General features: G+C 44.7%; 1 protein-coding gene across 6 annotated transcripts in view; it reads right to left on the reverse strand.

Annotated features, from left to right (window-relative positions):
* Window positions 1-20,089, reverse strand: part of OSBPL2 (oxysterol binding protein like 2) — a 36,605-nt gene that overhangs the window by 14,336 nt on the left and 2,180 nt on the right. For 3 of the 6 annotated variants that reach the window (XM_083801483.1, XM_083801484.1, XM_083801487.1), the window contains 4 exons: window positions 8,462-8,626; window positions 2,298-2,445; window positions 1,976-2,051; window positions 511-645 (listed from right to left, as the gene is read on the reverse strand). In XM_083801483.1, coding sequence (XP_083657609.1) covers window positions 511-645; window positions 1,976-2,051; window positions 2,298-2,445; window positions 8,462-8,498 — 396 coding nt within the window. In that variant the 5' untranslated portion in view covers window positions 8,499-8,626. The other 3 variants (XM_083801485.1, XM_083801486.1, XM_083801488.1) reach the window with 3 other exon arrangements.

The raw sequence follows: 20,089 nt of genomic DNA on the forward strand, positions 1-20,089 counted from the left end.
CTACACACACAAAAACAGAGTACAAGAAGTACATTTCAATTTCACTCATGTAAAACAGAGCTGTAAGCAAGACCAGTGTGCCCTAACGCACACAGGCCTGGTATCACAATATTCATTCAGTTCCTTGTTGTGAGGCTAGTACTAAAGAATCAGGGATTATACATAACCATAGAATAAAAAACAGTTACTGGAACAACAGAACAACAGCCAGTCTGGAGAAGAAGAATGCCGAAGTTTGTCTCTGTCACAACAATTTTTCGTCCAGTAACTTAAAAATCATGGAGCCACTGAACAAATCAACTTAAAATGATTTAAAGCCAAGATCTCATTTTCACAACAAATAAAGACATAAGAGGAGCCACAGTTAAAGCAGTCCTGAAAAGGTTAGGGCCTTGTTCTTATGATAGCACCAGAGAAAAATGCACTCAAGTGAATGTTTTTTTAGAAAATGAAAGACGACTGGGAGAGCGCAACTTGTGAACTAAATAGAAGCTGGTAGCTGGTACTTACCTGCATTCTTTCCAAGGGGTCTGCATGACTACAAGCCTTATTAATGAGGTATATATGTTCCATATATTCTGTTATCCGCTGAAGGAAACTCAATGGCTCGTTGAACACAATGGGCATTGTAATCTTAGACAATTCCTAGGTAACAAAAGGATACGTTAGTTTCTTAGACACAATACTAAGTTATCAACTGAGAAGAATTTTGAAAAGTTGTGGATTAGTTTAGTTCATAGAATCATTCGGGTTGGAAAAGACCTTTAAGATCATCTGGTCTAACCTTTAGGCAGCACTGAAAAGTGCACCACTACACCATGCTACTGAGTTCTGCATCTACAAATGTCGGCGTAGCATTCTTCAAAAGGCATTCCACAAGGCTGTAGCAGAACTCTAATTGCTATAGCTGAAAGGGGTTAAAAGCACTGCAGAAACTTAGCAGCAACCTGAAAGAATAAAAAACCTTCAAAAACTGATCCAGCTAACCCAGTAAATTCAAGAAAAATGTTACCTTCCGTTCTGTTTTCTACTTAAAACAGAAGAGGTTTAAATTTATGTAGATAGCAGCACTGACGTGTCAACCAGCTCATTAAAGGTATTTAAGTACCCCACATTCCTTTGAAAATCTCACATACCTATTTGCATAAAATCTAACTATTTTAGATTACTGCAGGAAGCACAAATTCTTTTTTAAAAGGAACAGTTATATAAAGAATACTATTTGAAGCGCTCTAACAAATTTTGGGGGCTTTATTAAATCCACCTGTTCCTTGCGTCAGTATGTTTCTCATTTCACATGTGCATACAAGACAGACACAGAGTTCACACAGAGATTTCAAGCTCCCCAGGTCTTACACCATATCCAAGCAAATCTGGTTGGTTGTTAAGAAGTTGCACTCATGACTGAGCACTTCAGTCACTTACAGCTTACAACTCAGGGGAAGGGAGAATGCCAGCAGATAGGAATAAAACATTTTCCTCACATTGTCACAGGCAGTAAGGAAAAGTGACTCCAAACTAACTTGATTTGGTCCAAGCAAATCGTTCTAGTAGATGTGTACTCATCCTAACAAAAGGAGTTTTAACAGTGCATTCCTCTCTCTTAGAGGACATAAGGTAAGCTGGCAGAAGGGCTCACTGTTGCATTCACATGGTACTGCACTGGCAGCCCTAGAGAAGATACGAATGTAATTGCTTAATGCTTCCAAAAAGCATCCGTGGCAGCAAGACGTTCAGTGTAGAACACCGAGAACTACATTCTTAATGACTTCAGTCCAGTTCTTACAGGACAGCGTTAGAAATGCCAAACCATATGCTCCAACAGCTAAAGCAAGTAAGGCAATAGAGTTGCAGTTTCTTACAGGAAAAACGCAAAAGGTACCAGGTACATTCTGCAGGCAAGTTTTAAGCAGTACAGTTAATGAGCTTAAATTAGGAGACTTAACATCAGCATATTTCATCTAGGCTAACTTACCAGTCCAATGCATTTTTTTAATATGCTCCACACACTAAAATCACTCCTAGAAAACATTGGGGCAGGTAATGATGTCCTGTAATTGGAAAAAAGAACTGTCACCATAAGCCCCTTAAACAACAAGATATTTTAATGTACAGGGACTCAAGTACTTAAGAAAGAAAGCAAAGCATTAACCCACAGTTGACACAGGAAGCAGGCAGGTGAAATGTGTTCAGTTCCAGAGAATAACCTCTTCCAATGGTGAGAACAGCAATGCCCCAAAAGGTCATGAGCCAGCACATACTCATTTCACATTTATTAGGCAGTACTGTGTGCTTACCTGTGTCTCTTAATTCCATTTTCTTGAATCTCTGTCTCTCTGTTATGCTTTTCAGTCCTATTGCTTTGGTGCGGATCTAGATCGAGCATTTCTGTGACTTTGTGATTTGCTTCTGAAAAGTCTCCCGAAGAATTGTCAGAATCAAAGCCTGTAGAAAACCACAAAGCGGTAATTTCCTTAGGAACATTATTACGCCACAGAGTGCCACTCACATTTTACAACTCTCGCAGCATAAGTACACTTATACCAGGTTATTTTATTTTAAAAAACATCAGAGTGAAGAACCTTTATTAAGTGACCAAATTTCCAAGAGTATTTAGAGCGAAGTACTGCATAAGGATCAGGGATTCTCAACCATTTTTTCACACTGCCGAATCATAGAAGTTCTTCAGCAGCTCTTGATCAGACTAGCTGTACTGTCTCTTCTTCAGAGCTGCAGCATGATTGCAATAATTTTGTTTAGGTATGTAGTTTTCCTTAAACACTTTAAAAAAAATTTACTTTGCCTACTCACACAGATAGCAGCCAAGGAGCAATAAAGAGGAAAAAACATCCATTTCACAATCCAGCAGCAAACATCCAGACTACTAGAGCAACAGAAACATGGGATATCTAAACTTCTTTGTTTCCTACACCCAATTCCATCCACTTGGGTTGGCAGCTACTGGAAAGAGGCTTATAACACACGAAACCATTGTGCATGATGAGCCCTGCTTTCCTGGAAGTGGCTGAACATCTGCCTGCTGATGGGAAGCAGCAAGTTAACTCCTTGCTTTGTTTGCATGCATGGCTGTTGCTTTACCTAGGTAACTGTCTTTATCTCAACCCGTGAGTTCCCACGCTTTTATCTTTCTGATTTTCTTCACGATCCCACCCAGGGAGGGTGGGCGACCAGCCGTGTGCACGCTGAGAAACAAAAAGCTACGTTTTTTTTTTAGGGATAAAAACAGTAACATCCAAAACTGGAAAAAGGAAGTACCACTGATATGATCTTATTTGGTAAACAGCAGTTATAAAGGGTGATGTAAGGTATTAAACCCTCTCCTACATTTTGATGTCACAAGCGTGTAATTATACAGCAATAACCCCACCTTAAAAGGTCGCAGTACTTAATTGGAAAGTATGATAGTTATAGATACTCAGGTTATGAAAATGAAGATTACCCTGAAACACCTGTCTTTAAAAAAAATAAAAAAAACATGCCTCTCTTCAGCCAACCCACAACAAAACAATATTTATCATTTTTAAATGGCATTTCTAACCACACATTAGCTTTTTTGGAACCTGTTATTGTACAAGGAGATGGAAAAGGCAAATACTATAGGCTGCAAGGAAATAACTTTGACTGATGAAGTGGGGGGGAAAACGAGAGCTTTCAGGCACACATGCCCTCAGCCAGAAGGCTGATCAAGTGCACACAACATACGGAACTGCATCACATTTAATGGGCATTTCAATTAGTTGAGAGCCTAGTGTTTAACTGTGCTTTCAGTCTTCGCTAACAGCCAGCTTGTCTGCTACAAGCCTAAACAGAAAGTTTTAAAAGCTGTTTCTCGATGAAGCTCTAAATATTACCATTCTGAGAACTACCCAGGTGACATTTTTCACATAGGAAATACTGATTTAAAATAAAAACACTTTACTGAACCACTCTGTTATAGTTTCAGTAACTTCCAGAAGTCTTTCTCCAGCTGCTATTAAAGCCTTGAACTTGTAAAACCGAGTTTTAGCTTTAGTACAGGCTAGTTTTTGTAGTGAAAGGCCACTAGGAGCGAAGAGAAAAGCGGGGATTTAAAAGGGGGACAGGGAATCGCACACAGAAATACAGTTTCAAAACTTAACATAATCAAAAGCCCCAACTTACAGGCGGTAAGGGTCAAACAAAGCTTTTAAAAAATCTTACATTTCCAAAGTCAGATATCTAAGCTGGTTGACAGCATTAATCTACTTCAAGAGCTTAAAGAAAAAGGACTTGCCGGTAACTCTAAGTTTCATGGTCTTCTTCTTCCCCATCCTGCAAATGAAACAAGTCCCCTGAGCCTACGTTACACATCCACCTGGGAGGGCGCGGAGGCACGGCACTGAGTCACTGCGGCAGCCACACATTCAGCAGCTTCCTCACATACTAATTAAGCGCTGTCACTCAAGACGGAAAGAGAATCAAAACAGCACAGTACTGGGAGCCCTCAGACCTGAAAAGGGTATAAAGAGTAGGGAGAAATATGCTGGAAGTGTACGTGGCAAGGAAAAGGGGAGGTAGCTTTTCCCCTGCCAGAAGTTGCCAGGGTTGGGTTTTGGTTTTCAACCCAAGGCTTCGCCGCCCGCAGCCGTGTCACGCTGCTTCCAACAGGAGGCAGGCTGGGCTTCCACAAGGCTTGCAGTACTTAAAAACTGTGGCAGAATCTGCTGATTTAATACAAACACTGTGAAAATATATACATTTGGCAGCAGGTACCTCACTTCTTGCTCCCCAAGAGAAAGTGAGAGTTTACAGCGAACAAGAGCCAAGCGGTAGGAAACAGAAGGGCAACGCGCTCACAGATGCTCGGGGCCAGATGAACCTCGCAGACACAGAACAGATTTCCCTGGAACTGCAGGTCATTTAAAAAAAATAAATGAAATTATTAGCCAAACATTTTGCTGTTCCATTGCAATCCTTCCACAAAATATCTTGGCAAAGAGAGATCTGGCAGAATTAATAAAAGATACAGGTCCGACCCAGCAGAAGCTGATGGCACACAGTCTGTAACAAGTTTATAATGAGATTAATAATCCCCAAGTGACATAGGCCAGAGGCAAGCGATCAAAGCTGTGCGCTCCCTGTCTGGCAGAAGATTTCGAAGAATCTGCATTCCTCCAGGAACGTACCGGTTTGCCTGCTCCAGTCTCAGAGCAGACTGCCTCCTGTATCTGAGAAAAAGCAGACGCCGTGCTGCCAAGAACTAACTGACCTTGCAGGTAACATTTTCAAGATTCCCACGGCAAGTACTCATTGTTGAAGTAAGATGCCACGTGCCCAGCTAATCGGCAACGACAGTCACCTCCGAATGCGAGGAAACTTCACTACGGAAACTCTCTCCATCAGTCACAAACCTGACTCACCACCTCTACAACACGGCCCGTCCTGGACGTTTACGAGTGTGCTCATCACCCAGCCAGGGTCACACCAGCCGCCAGGAGGGTGACTCGCAGCCACGCAGCACAGAAATCCATCCCATGAGCGTGACTTCTCGTTGTGATGGGGACAGCATCAGAAGCAGGAAGCTTCTCAGCCTACGAGATGAAATCCATCACAACAGAAACCAGGTGTCTCCTTAGGAGAGGTTTACATTCTAGAAGTGGTTATCATCAAGGAATAACTAGAAGTTACAAAATAACTAGAAGAGTTGTGGTTTCCTCAAGGAGTCAATTCGTGTTTTAGAGAGCACACTACAAGGGCTGCTGCTAAGACTGCTGCAGATTTCCAAAGCACAACTTCTGATGGAGTTCCGCTGCCCTGCTAAGCCTGGTTTGCTATTTATAGGGCAGAAACCACAGAATCCCAATCTCTAAAATCAGGGAACCTGCGGGAACGCATTGCAAGTCCCACCGGGGAATGCAGAGCCCAGGACTCTGGGGGAGGAAGTGGAGAAGAGCACGGGGTACACACTGTTTTCATCTCCGCATGGAGGTGAGGCACAGCTGGAGAATGTGCTTGTTCCTGGTAGCCACGTCCCAGGCACACACTTAGAGGAAAACAAGTACACGTCTAACGCTGGCTTCTGCCCATCTCTGATCTGACTTAAATGATGGAGAATATTCCTGGAAGGAACAGACTGAGGAGTCTGCCAATGGCATTTCAGTTTTTTTAATCAAAATTCACAACCCCAAATCCTGAAGTTCTCACTGTGGAACTGAAAACCTTACCTTGACTCAGAAAGGACCTCAGTTATGAACTTGATCTCCTGGGTGTACTAGGTCTGCACCTAGCAAGTCCAGACCATCCAAAAACTAAAAGAATAAGCAGGCACAATCAGGACCCATTAGAACCTAAAGAATCCAACACAGCACTGCCTGAAAGACACAGACCATAGAATTAACAGGAGTAAAGAGTTGCTACAGGCACCAGCAGCTGGGAACACGAACACAGAAAGATGTAGTCAGAGCTGTTCTTAGCATCACACTTATGTATGACTTGGACAAGGCATAGCTACAAACGACTAGGTCTGGATTTCATTACGTTTGTGCAAGTAATCCATCAAACTGTCAGTGACTTCTAAAGCACCTAGCCGGAGGAAGAGATTGAACACCTGTCTTTAAAGACAGTATCGAGGGAGGAGGAATCTGCAACAAACTTCTCTGAACTGAGCACTCCTGGTAAACCAAACACCTGTGGGGCACGCTCAAGGGCAACATAGACCAGGGAAAAAGTTCAACCTCATTTAGTTCTTGGAGCAGCTGCTGCAGACCAACACCCTCCGTCAGAAGAGGGCTGTGCTGAGAGCACATCAAGACATCTGATTTTCTTTTGCTTTGAAGCTTCTCTCCTCCCATCACGTGTCGCCTAGTAGAAGAACAAGCTCCGGACAGGACAAGGAGCGCTCTCAGAACTGACACGTTACAGATGCGAGATGACTCGTGAGCGGAGCCAGCAAGGCACAAGAACATCTCATGTACAACAGCTCAGAAGTCATTACCTCCTTCAGCACTTGTAGGGCAAATCAACATTTTGGAGTTGAGGAAGGAGGGAAAAGATGAAAGAAAAGAAAATTCAACTGCTCAAACGCAAACGACTCCAACACCGAGGGCTGTGTGTTTCTGCAGCAGGAAACACAGGAACGCATCAACATCAAAACGGCAAGCCACAGAATCCATGCTTAGATGCTCACTTCTGTTCAGCTTTTCAAATTAAGTAATTTCTAGGTCATTCATGGCTGTGGACCTGAAATCCTGGAATTATAAGATCACCAAAGATGCACTGGAACAGTCCATAGTATTTTCAAGATTTTCACAGCATGCTTCACAGATTTTACAGAGGAATTTGGAGTACTAGCCCCATCACTCCTAGCTAGCATCAATACAATCCAAACATCCTTCTCTTCCCCCTGACATAACTGTGACAAGTCCTGTACAGCCTGCTGTCGGTCACACTGGTGACCCAGCTCCCTCTGTTTGTTCCTCACAGGCCTCTTCAACCGACCATGTCTAAGTCACAGCATCTTTGAATGGCTCAGGTTGGAAGGGACCTTACAGATCACCCAGTTCCAACCCCCCACCATCGGCAGAGATGCCACACTCTAGATCAGGTTGCCCAGGGCCTCGTCCAACCTAAGTCCACCTTACCCACTTGGATCTGCCATGCTACTTGATTCCTTCAGCCTTCCCATTATTCTCTGTTCGTTCCCTGGCTTTTACATTCAGCACTCACCACTGCCAGCACTTCTCATTTCACTGCTATCACAGGATTTCTAAGGAGACAGCTAAGTGGGAAAGTTACATTGTTCAGGATCTTTGAAAGGGCTTTTTTTTATTACAATATTTTAAGCATTTTGTTTCACAACTAAAAATACATAGAGCTCTTACAAATAATCATTTATCCTTATTAGTTCAAAGAAAAGTTCTATCTGATACACTGCTTAAGTGTGATGTGATCACCGTTTGCTTTGCTAGAAGCAACACTGGATTGCAAAGACTTCTGGCTCCCTATCCTGAAAGCCACTTTTACAGCAATCTGTAGAAGTGTAGAAAAACATTTCTATTTCAATGCTTTGGAATAAGTTTTCTATTAAAATAAATAAATTATATAACAGTAAAAATAATCTACAGAAGATGCTTCACCTTTCAAAGGGTCTTAAAAGCATTACTTCTCAAGCTGCTATAAAATTACCCGCATTTTACAGAAAATGAAAGCAAGACTCAGGCACTAAAGGACTGTTGTAATGATAAAATAACAGCCAGCATTGAACTTTAAGGAAAAAAGAAAATTAAATAATTTCCACATCTGAGCCTGAACCTGAATTATAATTCTTCCTCTCTTCTTTTCAGAAGAGGGTACTACAAGTTTCACCAGAAACAATTTTATTTTAACCTGTAATGGTAATATATTACTAACACCTCACCACACACGTAATGCAGCTCATGCCTTCCCCCCACACCTTTTTTTTGGTAGTGTGCCCATCACTCACCCGTAACGGCATCATAGAACTCTTCTTCACTATTCATCCTTCAGTGTGAAATCTCTGTACAGCCAGGCCAGCTTCCTCTAATGCATTGTTGAATCTGATTGAGAGATTAAGTATCTGTACGCTGTTGAAGTCTTCTTTTGCAAATATCCAGCTGCTTTAGATGATCTGTTTGACAAGACAGGGACAAAGAATTAGCAACGTCCACGCTTCTTGTATGCGCACAGACACACTTGAAAAATACTGATTTTCCTATTTCTTCCACAACAAAAGGAAGTGTGCACGCTTGGATTCTTGCATCTGTGGTAAAGAGTCACTTCTGACACCAAAGTCATTCTGAAGATGATCACTACCTACCACAGGAACAACAGATGTGCTATGCCGTGCTTATTCTCCCTATATGAATAGATTATACTTTATTGTAAAATATACCTTATTTACGGCAAGTCACAGTTCAGGCAAGTACAGCTAGAAGAGGAGAACTGAAGGAAGAAAAGGACAGCTGGCCAAACAAAAATTATTCTCTTCAGCGAGAGGCTAAACCTTACCGCATCCTTAACAAAGAAGGATGGGAACAAGAAAAAAGAACCTTACATCCCCAAATCTCGGTGTTGCATAAAAACGCAGGGCCTCACGCCCATTGTGCAATTGTTATCTAACCACCGTTGCAGAAGTTTTGTCAGGCTGCTGCTACGAACTCCTGAAGGAACAACTGGAGGTTTTTCTCTCAGGAGGGAGAGCGTAAAGAAACTCCCAACTTCTGCTCAGTGAAGTCAAGCACGCTGCAAATAACTTACAGATTTATGAAGCATTCCAGCTCTGCTTTACGGACAGACTAAATTAGATCTATTCCAGATGGTTGGCAATGGTGTAACGCAAGCAGTTTTACTTCACCCACTTTTAGGCAACGCAGAATAATCAACAAGTTGAGTTTCCTCTCTTCCCAATGCTCAGCAGGTACCAAGGACGAGCCAAGCACACCGCGCTGAGGGGCGGCACGGCTTGCTGTCGGTATCTCCTCCAAAACAACCTCAATATGTCGGTCACAATTTTTTATGATCCTTGACGATCCCACTGCTTTTGTGAGAGTAGCTTTTCCAGCGTAATTATAACTTGCACAATTCCATTCCAATTAAGAGGAACAAAGCCAGAAGTGCACTCTGCTCCTAGCAGAAGAGCTTGCCATGTTTCAAGCCAATTCCTCCTCTCCTCCTCTCTGCAAGAGACCAAACTACACAATTCCCCCTGTACTTCAAGGCTTTTCACCTCGCTGCCCAGAACAAAAGCTGTTTGAATGCCTCACACACAGACAGTCCTCCCCGTTCGGAAGGAGCAGGAACAGCCTATTTCAGACCTCAGCTAAGTTAATGAACGCGGCGCTCGCCTTAAAGCGTCGCGTCTCCCAGTGCCAGGTATCTCAGTTTCTCCTTAGGAACCACCTATTCTGCCCACCACCGCAGGATTTTACATCAATCTCTGCATCATGGTTAGTATCTGAGCTCCCACACAATCTTCAGCAATTTCCTCCCTTTACAAACCCTCATCTCCATGAGGAGGAAACCTTCTGCAGCTGCTTCTCTTGACTGTTGCTACCGTGCTGTTGCAATTGCTCTGAGCCAAACAAGTTTCCTTCCCTTTTCCATGTGCTCCAGTCACAGCCCTCTAAACCTTCTTCAACTTCCTTGCCCACCAGCAACAGGTTTCTGATTTGGTTTTGTCAAACTGCCTCATCCTCCTCGGGAAGGATGCAGCAGCTCAGAAGATGCACACACCACACGAGGATGTGTGCAGACTTCCAGCCAGGGCTACCAGCAAGTGCTCTGCCTGCAGAGGCAACGCAGCAGCGGCTTCGTTTCAAGAAGATCCAAGCTTTTCATGCTGCTGACAGAAGCAGAGAAAGGGAGAAACTGAATTAATACCTGGTTCAAAAGCAGCAGCTGGCCCAGCTTTCTGGGCGAACTGAACAGGATGCCATGCTCCTGCTCAAAGCAGCAGCAGAATTAATTACGGTCTTTAAATGCCTACTTCTCTTGATGAAATGTGCATCCACAACTCCCTGTCAACAAAGAGAGGAGGCCGTACCGTAACACGGCCAGCGGACCCGCTGCCGCCTCACCTCGCCCAGCAGCAGCCCGTCCCGACTGTAAGAGCAGCTTGCTCATAGCGAAGCCGCCAGCAGTTTCTCCCAGCTTTACAGCCACGCCAGCAAGGTACCTCCAAGTCTCTCTTCCAGGTCTCCAACTCTATCATGTCTTCGTGGGAAATCTGTCCTTGAGGATGCAGTTATATAAACCTTTCAGCTGGGGACGGGGGGAGAAGAGGGAATCCTAGGAAACTTGCTTTCAGCTGCCCACAAGTATCGCATCCTGCCAGCACAGCAGCAGCCAGCAGCGCCAGAAAGCTTGCCCGGCACAACATACAGCACAACGATTCCCTTACTTCCTCCATGCTTTCCCATCTCCAAACACAAGAGAAGTGCAGGGAAAGACCTGAGAGAACGACAAGGAGGAGCGATGCCACGTTATCCTTGTGGTACAGACCTCACGACTCACCCTACAAGGATTGTTACTGAGCACGAAAGTTTGTCATATCCCTGGAAGTTACAAACAAGCAGCGATCTACTACCTAAAAACCAAAATATTCATGGATGTCACTTTAAATAATAGCCACAAATTCTTTTAAAGCGTTAGGAGCATTTTAAAAAGGATAAAGCGATGTGTTTTGCATCGGAGTTGCACTAGGAATAACTTAACGCTCCTATCACTGCTTTTAAATTCGGTTCTTTTATTTAGCAGAGATTACCATGAATTTGCATGCATCTGAACACACAATGATATCAGCATTTGGCTTTCATGAGCCAAAAAGCTAGGATTAAGTCCCTTTCTCTTTCTAAAAGGAACAGCAAAAAGTTACTTTCGAGCAGGCTGAAATGCCAGAAGACAAAAACATCCTGTTTGCTTCAGGTTCAGCGCTTGTAATCTGTATTTCCTCCTCCGTGCCCATCACGTTCTGAAAAGATTTCACTTCCACACTAGCAACTGTAGCTAACAGCTTTTCTCAAAGCCGCCACAGCGCCCTTCGAGGAAGGGTGCACAACTCCCACGGCAGACAGACCTCAGGAGCTCAGGACTAATTCCCAGCCCAGGAAGCCTTTTACGAAGCACAAGCACCGTGTTCTGCTCACACCTCGTCCTGCAGCGCGGACGAAACACAAAGCACACGCCGATGTTTCCTCCGCATTCCCAATGATCGCTGCGTGGGGACAAAAACAAAACGGTTTTCCACACAGGGCTCCCTTCCCACTCGCTCATTGGAAATTAAGGATGCAGAGAGAGCCATCCCAGCCATACGTGCCTGCTGGCTGCAGGTGGGAATCAGCTCGCTGGGTTTCTCTGCGACTGCCAGTGCCAAAAGGCTGTGCCCGAGCAGGAGGCCCCGACACCCAGAAGGGGGCTCTGGGCTGGGGATCGCGCTCCGGCCGTCTTGCCGCGTTTACGCCTAAAGACAGGCCGCATATAAATCACTTTATAAATAACAGGAAAAAGCTGCGAGTAAAGGCATCTTAGCAGGACTGGAAATTGGAGATTTAATGATGACAGCACACTCCTGACCGCAAGCAGCACAGGTTTCGTGGCTTACAAGATAAATGACAAAGCTCATCTATTTTCTCCTATTTAAGGCTACAGATTGGTAAACGCTAATTTGATTTATTACGGGTCGTGTGTGCATGCATATAAAGTGCCACATTTACTTTTATTTTTCTAATAGATTGATTTCCCTACAGGAGAGACGCTATTTTGAAGGTCAAACTGGAAGAGACTACAGATAAACTAAAAGAAGAGATTAAGAAAGCCTAACACCCATCACAACAACTTCATCGGTAGTTGAAGCTCAGTAAATCTGTACTGCAGACTGTATCAGCCTATATTTTGCTCTGAGAAATTCACTATACAAGGTTATTAAGAATATTCAGAAGACAATTTTACTCCAAATTATATATAAAGTGGGTGCAAAGCAATTAAGAGAAAACAACAAAGTTTAACATAATCTACTCGAGCGAGCCTTGAACAAGCAGTTTGGGCAGAAGCTGGTTTTCCTGGTCCTTTTGCTTATTTGTATGCCAATGACTACAATATGCAAAACCAGCCCAGCAAGAGTTAAGCTACGCATTGCATGTGAAGCCCAAAACTTGTAACATCTTCTGCTTATCTTCAAATCAAAGGACTACCACTTCGGGTCCCCTGACATAAGCTTTGTGCCTTAATGATGATGTAAAGCCATCCACAAACAGGTTCAACAAGACACGATGCTCTCTGATAGCACAATTTGAAATGTGAACGCCAGTGCTGAAATAAGAATTTCTTGTTGGTCCCAGGCAAGTAACCCTGAAAGGTAAGGGGCTGCCACACGAGTACCTACCAGTCACATGGGCACGAGCTCTGGTTTGCACCTTCATTACTCAAAGGTTTCATCAGCGCTGCAAAACTAGTCATCAAAACCAAGTCACTTCATTAAACTCCTTTAAACTCTCACAATTTATTAGGGAAGCTTTGCACATTCCTGTTTGCCCAATGACCGGGGCCAGTCCTTTTCATTAAGGATGTGAGGATGCTCTGCAGGGGCACGGCAGCGCTCCCTTTGGGATCCGCGTGCAACAAGCACTGTTCGAAAGCCCCAAGGGATACACGCAAGTAAGAGGCACATGCAGAGGGCGGCCAAAATAAAAGCTAACACTCACCCAGTTTTTAACAGGTAGTTAAAAAAAAAAAAAAAACAACACAAAACTCCTTCAAGTGCTACTGGAAGCAAGCTACAGGAGGACGTGGAAAATGCTCATCACCTACGACGCGGCACAAGGAGCGCGCCCTAAGAGCCAACAGATGAACTGAGCAGACCAGGAGCAGGGCCCTGCTCTCTTCTGCAGAAAAGCATCATAAAAGACAGCAAGATGCCGAGCGGCCTGTTTTCCTTTTTCTCAGGGAGGGAAATAAGAATGAAGGTGCAGCAGAGATGGAGAAGCCCGCAGCTGCATTAAATGCTGCAGAGACGCGAGCCGATTCCCACGCAGCCCGTCCCACACCTCGCAACCCCTACACAGAGGAGGGAATTCTCAGGATCGCTCGCTGCTTTCCAGAAGCGCATCCATCGCGGACAACTGGAACCGACGGCTGTCCCCAGACACACGTGGCACACCGACGGTCACTGCAGGCACTGCGGCACACCCCAGAGGGTTGCTCTCAGGGAAAGCGTGCTTCTCTCCAGGCGAGAACTCTCATCTGTGTTTACTATAAAAACCAGGAAAGCAAGACGCAAGACTTTGCAAGTCACCTTAGAAAGCACCTGATGCGCTCAGCACGCTCGGTGACACACATCCAAGTGCCAGCAGGAGAGCGGATGCAGGCGCTTGTTTCTGAGACCGGTCCATTCCCTGGAACCAAGGGTGTGGGGATGCCGAGGGCTGCTCTCGGCACCTGCATGCTCCAACACCAGGAGCTGGCTGAGGCTGCAAACGTTACCTGCAAAGGCTGCCTAGAGCATCGTCTCACTTGCTTACAGCACTACCAAGTGCTGCAAGTCGAAGTTTCCTATGCCTTTTACCTAGCCAGGTTTGGTAATTCCTAAAGTTTGTCACTACGCATGCTTGCTCCTTCTCAAATTCCATTCCTCAACAGAAAAACAAAGGAAAGAACAGACCAAAAAAACAAACCAAACAAAGTTTTCTGTCTGTCTTGCTAAGATTCTGGATCCTGACCACTTGTACACCAATTTAAAAAGAAACACCACCAAGACTTGCCCAAAAATAAACCCCTAAGAGCCAAACGTGCAATTACCATGCTTTAGTTGCTCTAACATAACTAGTTACTCCATACTAACTTGTTCTTCTACACTAATCACCAACAAAGACCCAGCTGGTTAACCAGAAGCTGTCACTCCTCCTCGAAGCAGCGTTTCCACGCTGCGGGAAGGGGAGCTTTCACAGCTGGAGCAGCTCGTTGCCCTGGAATGCAGCTCAGCAGGAGCCGCTTCGAGGTCCAGCTGACGACTACACCTGCGCTGTTTCAATCCTCCGGACCTGAAGCTGAAGTCCTATCCCATCCTGGGAAGCAAACGTTGTACTGACACCGTTCTGCCACCTTCACAAAGCCCGGGTTTTCGCTCTTAAAGTGCACGTTCTGCCCTGTGAGAAATAAATAAAGCACACGGACATGTTCGTCGTACGGCCAGTGACTACAGACACGGCATCTGTTCGTCAGATCGAGGAGCACCGGAGTAAAACCACACACGGGAACAGCAAGCAGTTACGCACATCAACAGGCGCTCGCCAGCATAAGCAGGTAGAGTGTTAGAAGTTCAATCCACTGGAATTAAAGCGCCACCAGAGAATTAATGAACTGGCACATTCATTAGGTTTTTCACACGCCTGGCAAGGCTTTGCTGGAGGTGCACTTCCAGAGCAAATTTTAAAACATGTTCAGTTTGTTCAGCTGAAAGTAAAATACTTGCAAGCAAGAAAAAAAAAAAGAGTTATAAAACAAAAAAGGAAAATCAAGTGAGGTTTTCATCACACGAAGAAAGAGAATTTTCTCTCAAGTCTCATATGGTAAAAATGCTGCCCAAATATTGCCAGAGGGGAGGCAGAGAAGGGGCAAATCCCACGAGCTCTGAAAGGACACTCAGTTTTCGGATTTTTGCTTTTCTTTAATGGGTCAAAAGGGCACAGGCTCAGTTCAATAGAAATAGCTTCGTCAGAATTTAAAATTAGCTTGGTACAAAGGAAAAATAACTCCATGACCTGCTTAATCCACCCAACAGCATGTGTTAATAAAAAATAACGTTTCCATTCGTTTGATATCCTGCATTCAGGATACAACTTCTGTCCAGAAACTCTCTCCAGAAGAGCCAGGGGAAGATCGAGTATTTCCTTCACGTTGACACTTAAAACAAAAACACAGAAACCACCAGACAGCAGTCCTAAAACACGACTGGTGAATAAGAGCCAACCCCACCTTTTCTCAAGTTGCCAGCTGAAATAAAACATAGCTCTAGTACTTCAAGGGACAGAAATAAACAGCTTGAACTAGAAGATAAATATTAATGTGGTTTTGCTTCTTCTGTATCTCCTGAAAGCATCAGACTGCAGCGTTTCATCTCTGAATGAAAGCTTCAGCAAGGATGAATCTTAATTGACTCATGAAATTAGGTTACCGACAACAGTGGATCTAAAACATCTATAAAAATTTGCCAAGAAGTCATTTTAATTGGCAATTTAGATGCCTGCTGTAATTATGCACTTGAAATCTCTTCAAGCAGCGAACAGCTCCACAGATGGCAGAATCCAGAAGAGGATTTTATTTACCACATCGGAATTGTTTCTTACTCCAAAGTTTGAACATAAAAGCACCTTCCACCAAGACGTCTTGGCACAACGCAGCTCACCCGGCGTTTCCAGCACGAGAAGGCAACTTCACTTCTCAAAGTCTGTCAAACGGAGAGCACAGAGGGTTAGGGAAGAGATCGGCCGCAGGCCTGGCCCCCTGCCACTCCTCCAGGTCTTTGAAGACTGCAGCTCTCCCTGCTACAAGCCCTAATGAGGCTGGCAGGTAATAAATGCCCCGAGGACCGGGGAGCACCTGTGCTGGGTCTGCCTGGCACGGAGTTAATTTCCTTCGCAGCAGCCTTGTTTTGGATTTGTGAGCGAAACCTCCAGAGCAGAGGCCGGTCGGGAAGGGTCGGGGCCGGCTGCCCCACGCTGCCCGCGGAGCTGCCCCATCCGTACGCCGCACTGCTGGGCTCTGGCCAGCTGGGGGGGAGCTGTTGGTTTTGCACCGCCTGGCTTTGTTTCATTTTATTTCTGGTTTTTCCTCCGTCGCTTATAATGCTGGTGGGTGGGCGGCTGCGTGGGGGCGAGCTGCCTGCCCGCTGACCCCCAGCACAGCCACGGCTGGCAGCTTACCTGGACCTGTTCCTGCAGCCACGGTGGCAACGAAGCAAACATCCAAAAATTCAGCGTTGGAGGCGTGTGCCGAGCAGGTTCATGGCAGAGAGAATCGCGTTTTCTTCTCCCAGGTCTACAGATTTCTGGTAACAGTTCACGAGGATCAGAGCCAACTGAAATGCCAGCGCTCTGCTCTGCGGCTGAGGTACAGCTGCAAAATTTGCTTCGTTCTGCATCAGAAGGAGCAAGAAAAACTGCCCCGCACACGGAGCGCAGCCCTGCTGTCAGCAGCATTACTTATCGAACGTAAACATTTCTCTGGACAGAGAAGGCCCTAGCAGAAGGGTGACCCTGCATTAGGAACCGACGGCTATCCCCAGGTTCACTCCAGCCAAAACTTCTGTTCTGTGGCCAAGGAGAGCGGCCTGCAGAACTTGTACCAAACCTAACGACACAAACACACCAAGGAAACGCGATTTCAGATGAGTACTTTCTCATGCAAAACACTTCACTGAAATTCCCGCAGATTTTTGTAAATGCTCTGGCTTTTAACACAGCATTAATATTTGAGACACTTGGGTGCAGAGCTCTTTGGAGCTTGTAGTCTTCTCTTGGAAAGCAGGTCACTGTTCACAACGCTAAAATATCCTAACATTCTATTTTACACGCCTTCCCTACCCACGATGCATGATGCTAGACTTGATGGTGACTGATACACCAGCTCATTTCCAGCCATGCTGTTAAAAAAACAGTAATTCAAAACTGCCTTGTAGAACTAGTTGCTCCTTACTAGGTTCCTGAAAGATTTATCTGACTTGAAACAGGGACGAGGTGGGAAGCAATCGATAACTCCAAGCACAGTGGCTTTTTTGGTACATCTAACTTTGTCAATAGATACACAATCAACCATTTATGAACTATTTATCTTTGAAGCAAAACTTACTGGGAAGACAAAATTAAGTGTGCTTCAATATTTTTCATCATACTGTAACCACCCCTGTAAAGTGACCCTTGAAATTTAAGGATATGAAGGCAGTTATGGCATATAAGATCACCAGAGAAAAGAAAAGCCCGTTACAGCTCGGTTTATAGGTCCTCCTACTCAACGGCGCTTTTTAAGCTTTGTCTCCGCGGACCCGTTCTCTCCAAGCAGGCAGAGTTTTGCATTTATTCTCTGCTGGGTACTGTACTACTTCTCTACTTACAAATCATGTTCAGGAGCCTGTGAAAAATTATGATAGTGATCATACTGTAAATAAAGCAGGACTACACAGCCGACTAACCGAGTGCAAAGCCCCACAATGGAAGCAACCGTATTTTAATGCCTACCAACCATTCCTCACGGAAATTCTGCAGCACCAGCTCATACAAACAGCTCACAGAAACGTTCCTGTGACGACAGCAGACCGTTTCTTAAGGAGTTTTAAGATTATACCAGAAATTCACAAGTTTTAGAAAGTAAGGGTGTTACTTCTCTAACTGTCAAGATTTGCTTTATTTAAAAAAAAAAAAAAAAGGAAAAAAAAGCTAAGATTTGACTTCACAAGCCAGGATACGTATCTCTGTTTAGTGTTTTAATAAAAATTCCACCTAGTTGTCTGCTTGGTAGCATTAATCCTCTTTGATAATAAGAACGCTGTACAGCACTACGTTTAAGGCCATATATATAAGGCCATGTGTATAGAGTTATTTGCACCTTTATATTTAGATAGCATTGTTTATTATTATTAAACCACAAGACTCAATAGCTTTTCTGCTGTTGTGCAAAGCCTAGGAAGAACACGCGCACCGGCAGAAGAGCACAGCTTCTTCCCCAAGTTCCAGCTGTCCCGCAAACAACCACGCTTGGTGAGCTAACTCCTCAGCAGCCTCACCACGTACAAGATTTTTAATTGGGAGTTACTGAAAGGACCCTTGCTTTCACTTGCTCGCACGCCGCAGGGAACAAAGCCTGCGCTGGCCTCTGCCACCTACGTGCCCCCAGCTGGGGAGGTCTGAAGCGAGTGACGCGAAGCGCAGAGACATCTCGGGGTTCACACGCCTCCCGCCGTTAGTCCTTCCGTAGGATAATTAGTTTTGAACTATCACGAGAACCAAAATACAATGAGCTGTGTTGACGGATTCTTTTGGGAGCCCTAAAAACTGACCTAGAAGAGTTAAAGCAATGCTGGTGAAAATACAACCAAGTTATCAGCTCATGAACGCGCGCTACCAGACTGTACCACGAGCATGGAAACTCCTCAAAGGTTTGTCACATCCCAACAGCCCCAACCTCATCCCATCCGCAGCTGAACTGCAGAGCAAAGGAACTGAGCCCAGAGAGGAGTCCCACAGACCTGGGGTTCCATTAAACCAACGCTAAGCAGGGATATTACAAACCCAACAGGTTTGGGACTATCAAACCAAGAGGGCCAAGATTAAAAGGCCCAGACGCATTCCCGCAGCTGCAGGAACGATTCACCCCTTGTGCCCGCTCCCGTCAGATTTATAAACACTGACGGGAGGAAAACACTGCCCAGCCTCCTGCGTTTCCTGAATGGAGGGCAGTTGTAACGCGCCGAAATCCGTCTGATTAGATTATGCGCATAACAACGTATACCGAAATAATCTAAGGATCCGTCTAGACAAGCAAATGAATTTCCAACTGTATAAAAAAAAGCAAATTTAAGTAAGCTGGGCCTATTCTTGTACCCTACTGATCCTGAAAATTAAGCCATTATCTTTGTGCACCGAACCTACAGTACGTTTTTGAGGAGCATAACTGCAAGCACCAATAAGCCGCGTTTGACACGTTCTAATTGCTCGCTGCTTTCACGCAACGAGGCTCTAAGCCTACAGAGTAAATAATTACATCATCATCTGTTCTTCTCACAATAAGCTGTTAAGAATTAGAGGTCTGAGATACCGTATTTTTTAATGCCAAATTCTATAGTGGCCTATTAAAAACAAAAACCACATAAAAGAATCAATATAATATATAACCTCCTTTTTTTTTTTGCCACAGGAAGCCTATCAAAGCCCTGTATCTTCCAAAGCAGGAGATAAAAAGTGGCCAGCTTTCTCAGGGCCGCCACTTCCCGATTTATTCCGCTAGACGAAGATGCCCCTGTGATCAGCCGTACATTCAAACTCAGCAAAAACATTCGAGATGAGCACCCCTTATTTAACACATTCTCTCTGCAGGCCTGATTTTGTGCATTGCTTTCAAGAACACGTAAGAGAAAACATTTCAGGTATTTCGCAGAAAACAGACCGACCAGTAAGCACAACAGTGTCAAGGACACACATTTCTCTCCAGGTATCTTCGTGGCTCAGGCAACAACACTGAGTGAATGACTACAAAAAAGCCAGCTGGTAAATGGAAGCCCTAGCTATCGAGCAGTATGATGCAACATTGCACGGCTCAAGACCGAGCTACTTCAGATGCCAGAGGTAACGAATTACCTGCCGAAAAACAATCAGCGGACTTGCAAGTGAATCCTGCTTTCAAACACAAAATCATCTGGCTGGCACTACAAATAGCTATGTAAAAACACAGCCTTATCAAAGCGAAAAAGCCTGCCTGGTATGTTTTCCAGCCAACACTAACCTCACAGAGAGCTAAGCTTTCCGCCGTTGTTCTAGGTCAGCATGTGTGGCATTCACACAGTCGGATTCACAAGAAGAAAGGCTGGAAGAATTAACAGTTCCAATGG

The sequence above is a fragment of the Anser anser genome (assembly GCF_964211835.1).
Source record: "Anser anser genome assembly, chromosome: 16".
Taxonomy (NCBI): domain Eukaryota; kingdom Metazoa; phylum Chordata; class Aves; order Anseriformes; family Anatidae; genus Anser; species Anser anser.